At 33.3% G+C, this 7,705-nt stretch overlaps 2 protein-coding genes across 2 annotated transcripts; both read left to right on the top strand.

Moving 5' to 3' along the window:
- The first annotated feature begins 268 nt into the window (after positions 1-268).
- LOC122600503 (pirin-like protein) lies at positions 269-2,544 on the top strand. Its single transcript, XM_043773228.1, has 7 exons — positions 269-488; positions 569-618; positions 1,027-1,065; positions 1,157-1,185; positions 1,291-1,353; positions 1,675-1,778; positions 1,877-2,544. Exons 1-7 carry the CDS (start codon positions 298-300, stop codon positions 2,358-2,360), a joined length of 960 nt encoding a protein of 319 aa, XP_043629163.1. The 5' UTR covers positions 269-297; the 3' UTR covers positions 2,361-2,544.
- Positions 2,545-4,288: 1,744 nt separating this feature from the next.
- On the top strand, positions 4,289-5,383 carry LOC122601854. Its single transcript, XM_043774588.1, has 2 exons — positions 4,289-4,943; positions 5,031-5,383. The coding sequence occupies exons 1-2, from the start codon at positions 4,289-4,291 to the stop codon at positions 5,381-5,383; spliced, it is 1,008 nt and encodes a 335-aa protein (XP_043630523.1).
- The last annotated feature ends 2,322 nt before the right edge of the window (positions 5,384-7,705 follow it).

Genomic DNA, 7,705 nt, shown 5'->3' with positions numbered 1-7,705 from the left:
ACCAACATTACGATATGTATGCATCATGGTGACGCAATCGTATAAATTTGTCTTAAGTAAAGGAATCAAAATAATGGTCACGATTGGTACACACCTAATACATCCACGCCACCACCATCCGCCCATGGCCCACAACATTAAACTAAAATCAATAAATGTAATCTAATTTTATCAAGTCAAATCACAAATACAATAACACCCAGATGGCCAGACATACACTATATATACCCCATTTAGCCACCCATATATATTTCAAACTCAACATACAACTTCCTTAAGTCGATTTAAAGAGAATTTATGAGCCTCTTGAGATCCACTAATACCAGAATTTATAGACATCTTACAAAATCATTGCCTGTGTTTTCTAGTAGCAAATTTGTCATGACTACTGCTGTTGAATTCAGTGAACCGAGATTGGTGACCAAGAAGTTGCTAGCAAAGAGCCAGGGTGAAGGCGATGGGGCCGTTGTTCGTAGAAGCATTGGAAGGTAATGTTTGTACTTTGTAATTTTGCTGATTGATGGTGTGTTGTGCACTAGTCCTGATTTATGGTTTGTGTGTTTTGCAGGCCGGAATTGAAGTCTTTTGATCCTTTCCTTATGTTAGATGAATTTACTGGTAATTTCTTTTTTCTTTATTCTTACATATAGTAATATAATAATTTATTATTATTAAAAGGTCAACGTATTATTATTCATACACATATCGTACCTTAATTTTAATTTTGATCTAAACTTTTTACCAAGATTTATTATGCGATATATAACCATTTACCACAACATATATATTTTGTACAAACAACTTTTTAGAAAAAGTATTCACACGCATCTATGACCATGTTTTAAAAAACTGCTTGATAGAGGCCATTTAGCTATATTTTATAAGCATAATTTAATGATTATCAATTATAGTATATGATTAACATGCTCACCTCTAGTGTGAATGTTTGTATAATTGTGTTACAAAAAAAATAGAAGAAACTTAATTACGAGTAATATTTATAAAACTAATTGTGGTGTTGTGCAGTTTCTCCCCCAGCTGGATTCCCTGACCATCCACATAGAGGTATGTCTTTTATTCTTTAATATCAATTTCAAATTCAATCTACTTTTACCTTCTTAATCATTTCTAACCAAATGATTATGTCTTTATGTAGGATTTGAGACTGTTACATACATGCTAGAGGTACCCATTTTCAACTGCTATATTTGTTGTGTGTTATGTTGTTCATCTGTCCCCTTTTGTGGTTAAAGCTATTTAATCATATTAATATATTTTAATTTGTTTTAGGGAGCCGTAACACATCAAGATTTTAATGGGCATAAGGGTACTATTAGAGCCGGTGATGTCCAGGTAATTGTTCGAAATTTTGAGTTCCTACTAAAACATGTTAGGGTCAAGACAAGTTATTTATAAAACGAGTCAAAAAGGAATGTGTGTGACATACGACAACAAAAATAACTTTGGTATCATTATGATATAAGCTATGCATTTCAAGGGACCTATTGACATATAACTAGTTACAACATTTAATTATATTTTTTTAGCTCTACTAATTTGACTTGTTAAAGCTAAAATCAGCCCGTTCCCCATTTATGGATAAATTTATTAAGTATTAACATTGTCTCAACTAATTTGCTGATATGAATGTAAATGTTTACATGTTTGGTCCAGTGGATGACAGCAGGAAGAGGCATTATTCACTCAGAAATGCCTGCAGGCCCAGGTGCCCAAAAGGGCTTGCAACTATGGGTCAATCTATCCTCAAAAGACAAAATGTAAAAACTTATTTGTCATTCATATAGTCAGTCAATACCACATAGTTTTTTGACATTGTCATATAAATACTAGATAACAAAACATGTCTAAAATTCAGGGTTGAACCAAACTACCAAGAGTTGTTAAAGGAGGACATTCAATCGGCGGAGAGAGATGGTGTAAAGGTTAATATCATTGCAGGAGAGTCCATGGGGGTCAAGTCACCAGTTTTCACTAGAACCCCCTCTATGTTTCTTGACTTTACTCTTACTCCGGGTGCCCAAATGCACCAACCAATCCCAGAGTCTTGGAATTCATTTGTGTACGTGCTAGAAGGAGAAGGTGTGTTTGGGTCAATGGACTCGTCACCAATATCCGCTCATCATGTTTTGGTGTTGAGCAACGGTGATGGTTTAAGTGTGTGGAACAACGGGTCAAAACCATTGAGATTTGTGTTGATTGGAGGGCAGCCGCTCAACGAGCCAGTTGTTCAGTATGGGCCTTTTGTGATGAACACGCAAGCTGAGATTAAACAAGCTTTACAAGACTATCAACACTGCCAAAACGGATTTGAAATGGCCAAGTATTGGCGATCTCAATAGATTGATTGATTTAGCAATATTCACGAATTTGTTAAGACTTCTACTCAAATCTTGCAGTCCTTTTGTCCATTGTTTACAAAGTTTCTTTTGTTTTGTTTTTTGTTTATAGCCTGATTTTACAAAATTTAAAGGTTGTAGAATCTTCATTACATAAGTTACATGTTATTGCATATCATTATTATAACATAAGTTACATGTCATTGTAATTTAATTTGGTTTGGTTTATAGGGGTGAGTATTTTGAGAACTCTTAAAAAAAAAAACTCAAGAACCATTCTGTACCACATATTCTTATATTCATTCTCTCTTTTCAATTAAATAATAAAATTCACCCAAATCATTCAAAATGTTCTAACTCACAAACCGTAAATCATTAGACAAAACAAAAAGCATGGGTAGTCTTAAAATTATGTCCTCTTTCATTAGAGATCCAATTCGATATACTTTTAACGACTTTTTAATTTTCGTTTTCTTTTTGGTAGTTACACATAACTTACACATGTGTAGGTTGAACTTACACATGTGTAGATTGAACAAAAATTATGATTCGGAACGGGCTTCGCCCTTAAGGATATTCATAAACGAAAGCTAGTGGGGGTGATAGGTCATAGAGGATGATAGGTCATAGGGGGTGACCAGTGAGAAGTGATCTAACTAACGGGCTCCGCCCTTAGCCGCTATTCCTCCGCTATGGACTGACAGGCTCCGTCCTTGGCTACCATGGCTCTGCCATAGATTGACGGGCTCCACCCTTGACCTTCATTGTTGTGTACATATATTCATTTACTAATTTACATGTGAAAAAAATGATCCTACACATGTGTAGGATGAACGCGATGGGAAAAAAAAACAAAAATTAAAAAGTCGTCAAAATTATATCGAATTGAATTTCTAATGAAAGAGGACGAAATTTTAAGACTACCCATGTTTTTTGTTTCGTCTAACGATTTACGGTTTGTGAGATAAAACATTTTAAATGATTTGGGTGAATTTTCTTATTTAATGGAAGAGAGAGAAAATATAATAAAATAAGTGATCCAGAATTGTTCTCGCGTTCTTTTTTATTTGTGAGTTTTCAAATAACAATTCCTCTTGGTTTATATAGACTGACTAGAGAGTCAATTCTAAAATGTTAGGATATTTTCAATGGTCCCTTTCTATAAATGCAATTTTCCTTTTAATGAAAAACATACCGTAAGTTATATACTTTCATAGCGTATAGCCGTATATATAAAGATCACTGAACACGAATCTTCTCATTTCATGTCAAGATCGTTAGATTTACTTATTTCAAACTAGGGTTTTGCTAAATAAAACCTTAAAGACTTTTGATATGGAAACGTATAACCTTTTTATGCATGTTAAGTAAAACCATAAAGACTTTCTTTTAACATTTTCATTTAAACTACTATCCTACCTTGATGAAATTGAATATCATTGTTTGCTTATACTCCCTCCGTCCCTAAATAATTGTCATGGGACCCAAAGCTCAAAGATTAAGAAATGTTTGATTAATATGCTTTTTTTAGCCATAAAAAGACATTCATACCCTTAAATTAAAATTCCTTTGAAAACCAATTTGTCTTCACTGACTACTGATGAAATTCCACTTCCGTTTACTTTCCCTACCAATCTTTACGTAGAGTACCAATTGTAACTTACAACAACTTTGTCTTTTACTCACATGAAACACCAAAAATTAAACTTTTTAAGATTACCGCCAACTTTTTGCCCGCTATTCTTTTATGGGCATATTTGGAGTTGTTTAAATTTGCCGCCTACTGCAACACCAACAATAAAGAATTCTTAACTTCCACATTTTCACTACGGTTAGCTTTCTCTATTTCATCTACCATAAATATGGACAATTTAACAAATCCACAGGGAAAAAAAAACTTAACCAATAACCAAAGACAAATCATCTACCAAATGTTAATGCAACAAATCGTTGATGGAAAGTTGCAACATGGAACCCTTAAACATGTGGCGACACTCTTCTCTGTATCTAAGCGGACTATAAGTCGCATTTGGCATGACGCTAAACTTCAACTTCAACATGGATCACTTGTCGATGTATCTTCGAAGATGGCTAATGTAGTTGGAAGAAAAAGAATACAAATCGATTATGCTCAAGTCTCACAAATCCCATTACGTCGTCGAACAAATATTCAGTCTATAGCAAAAGCAATAGACGTTTCAAAATCAACAATGCATAGAAGAATCAAAGAAGGAGCTTTAAGACCACATACAAATGCGATCAAGCCGGATTTAACCGACGACAATAAGAAAGCAAGGTTAGAGTTCTGTCTATCAACTGTTACTCGATCTTTGACATTTCATGACATGTTTAATGTGATTCACATAGATGAAAAATGGTTTTATATGTCAAAACCATCAAAGCGTTACTATCTTGTTCCCAACGAAATTGAGCCATTAAGAACATGTAAATCAAAAAAGTTTATCACAAAAGTAATGTTCCTAGCCGCCGTTGCACGACCAAGATTTGATGCATCGGGTAATGAAGTCTTTTCGGGAAAAATCGGTATATTCCCATTCACAACTTTGGAACCCGCAAAACGGTCGAGTAAGAATTGTGTTGATGGAACGTTAATAACAAAACCAATTTTATCAGTTACTAAAGAAGTAACAAAGTCTTGGTTAATCTAAAAAGTACTACCGGCTATTAGATCTAAATGGCCACGAGATCACACTGGTCCAATTTTTATTCAACAAGACAATGCAAAACCCCATATCGATGTCAATGATGCGGAGTTTAATCAAGAGGCTTCAAAAGATGGGTTTGATATCCGACTTTGTTTTCAACCTCCAAACAGTCCAGATTTGAACGTGTTGGACCTCGGGTTTTTTTGGGCAATTCAGTCTCTTCAAGAACAAGAGGTTTTAGGATCAATTGATGAATTGGTTAGTGCTGTTAAAACATCTTTTGAAAGAATGCCATCAAATGAGCTTAACAATGTGTTTTTAACTTTACAAACATGTATGAAAGAGATCATGAAAGTTTGAGGTGGCAATAATTACCAAACACCACATATTGGCAAAGGTAAGTTAGAACGACAAGGAAAGTTACCATTAGAGTACTAGAAAGAAAAATAGAGCTTCATGGTCTTATGGTAGAAGAAAGCAAAGAAGCTTTTGTACTCATTGTAAGCATGTACTCCAAAAACGCGTATGTAGTCTTTTGAAACTTTTGTAATCTTTTGTCTTATGTAAAATTGTGTATTTTGGAGTGATGTACACTTAATTTGGAAATGAAAAATCTGTTATGTTTATCACTGGGAATTTTGTTTTGTGTTTTACGAGTATTCCACTATAATTATAGTGGCAAATAATTAGGGACAAAATTGGAAAGTACAAGTCTATTTTTAGAAATGAACATTTAAATTGAGATAACCAAAAAAGGAAAGATGGACATTTAAATTGGGACGGAAGGAGTATTAAACTGTGAATGTCATTTGAAATTCAATAAGTACCAACTACTTATTAGTTTTCTATTTCTTTAATTTAATTTTATTTCTTTGTAAAAACTTTAAGTGAAAGATACACACACTTCAATTGGAATCCTGAAGGCCTTATTTTATTGTCTGTTAAGTAGAATACTACTTACTTGTTTTTGAAAATCCTACAACTTCATACAATTAGTTTGTCTTATTTACTTTTGTAAATACAAGCCAAACAGCCAAAACTGATACTTTTCCTAGTAAAACACCTTCAAAGCCCGTATCAAATCTTAAGCTTTTGTTTATATTAAAATTGTAATTTATAAAACTTGCCTTCATGAATTGTGTAATTACATATTACTAGAATCGTATCCATGCAATGTGCCAATGTGTGAGATGGGTGAATTCTCATCATTTTAAACTTCATTTAGGATATGTGTCGATGACTAACCGTTACACTAGCTTAAATTGTCGAATACAAGGATAAGTAAAATTGTGCTTTTATTTGATAGTGACATTTAAATCTGATAATAATAATTATTTACATTTAGCATTAAGGTCATAATATTACAATTTTTTATTATAGAATTTCAAAATTAAAAAAATTATATCATTTGTTTTACATAAGATATATACATATAATAATAATATAATAATTGATTTTAATCTCTACTTTCTATATTGGACTTTTAATAGCATTGCTTTTTAGTATTTACAGGTAATTCACAAATCCCAAATCGTTTTTCTTGGTGCCTTGGCTACTGACCAGTGCCCCACTACAATATCTCAAAGACCTCCATCAGTGGGTTTTTTTTTCTTTACCATAAATCACAATTCATAAATCAAACAACAAATTTCAATAATAACAAATGTAATAAGTTAGGAGAGTATAGTAATTTTTTATTTGTTGTTAGTTGTTTGGTTGTAGGTAGGGATGGGCATGAAACCAGTCCCGTCCTGTACATAGTACCAATCATGAGTTTCCTTAAAACATGGTAACGGTACCGGTCCCATTTCCGATTCGGTACCAATTTCCGGTATCAAATCTTAGTACCGTAGTCTTAAGTCCCACGAGCTAATAGTAATGGGTACTTGTCTCGGTCCCGATTCCCACTCGGTATCACTTTTCGGTAACGGGATGGGACCAGGACTTAGGGATAATATGCTCATCGCTAGTCGTAGGTACCGTTTAGAATGACCTTTACTTTCGATATTGGGTTTTTGTAGTGTTATAGGCATTATGCCATTATTTAGTACTTACACAGTTACAGTTAATCCATTAGGCCCAAATCGTTTTTCTTGAGGACTTGGCTACTGCCCACTACAATCTCAAAGAGCTCCATCCGCGGTTTTTTATTAAAAATCATTAATCAAACAAATTCCAATAATAAAAAATTTAGTAATAAGTTAGAAAAATATCGTAGAGTAATTTTAAATTAATTGTTAGTTGTTTGACTGTAGGTAACGTTTAGAATAACATTTTACTTTTTGTTTTTCTTACCATCCAATCATATTCGTTGGTGAGTGGACTAGGATAAAATTACATGGTTAACCATAACTCGAACTTAAAAAAATACGAGACAAAGTAACGTACATTGCGGCGGTGAGATGGTGAGGTGATAGGTCATAGAGTATGATAGATAATAGGAGGTGATAGGTTATAGAGTTTGATAGTCAAATGCCTTAGCCGTCCGGGCTCCGCCCTCGAATTTAAAAATTCGTCGAAAGTATATCGAATGACATCTCTAATGAAAGAGCATGAAATTTTAAAAACACTCATATAAATTTTATAATTTATCAATGTATAGTTTTTGAAATAAAAGATTTTGAATGAATTAGAGAAATAAAATGATTTATGAAGGAGAGAAAAAAATAAGTGGTTGAGATT

This window comes from Erigeron canadensis, chromosome 5 (assembly GCF_010389155.1).
Source record: "Erigeron canadensis isolate Cc75 chromosome 5, C_canadensis_v1, whole genome shotgun sequence".
Taxonomy (NCBI): Eukaryota; Viridiplantae; Streptophyta; class Magnoliopsida; order Asterales; family Asteraceae; genus Erigeron; species Erigeron canadensis.
Note: the sequence above shows the minus strand (reverse complement) of the source record. Positions and strands in the feature narration are given on the sequence as shown.

Coding starts and splice junctions, on each gene's coding strand:
- LOC122600503 (XM_043773228.1), top strand. CDS start 298: ATGAGCCTCTTGAGATCCACTAATACCAGAATTTATAGACATCTTACA. Junction 489..568: donor GTTCGTAGAAGCATTGGAAG/GTAATGTTTGTA, acceptor TGTGTTTTGCAG/GCCGGAATTGAAGTCTTTTG. Junction 619..1,026: donor TATGTTAGATGAATTTACTG/GTAATTTCTTTT, acceptor GGTGTTGTGCAG/TTTCTCCCCCAGCTGGATTC.
- LOC122601854 (XM_043774588.1), top strand. CDS start 4,289: ATGTTAATGCAACAAATCGTTGATGGAAAGTTGCAACATGGAACCCTT. Junction 4,944..5,030: donor GGAACCCGCAAAACGGTCGA/GTAAGAATTGTG, acceptor TAATCTAAAAAG/TACTACCGGCTATTAGATCT.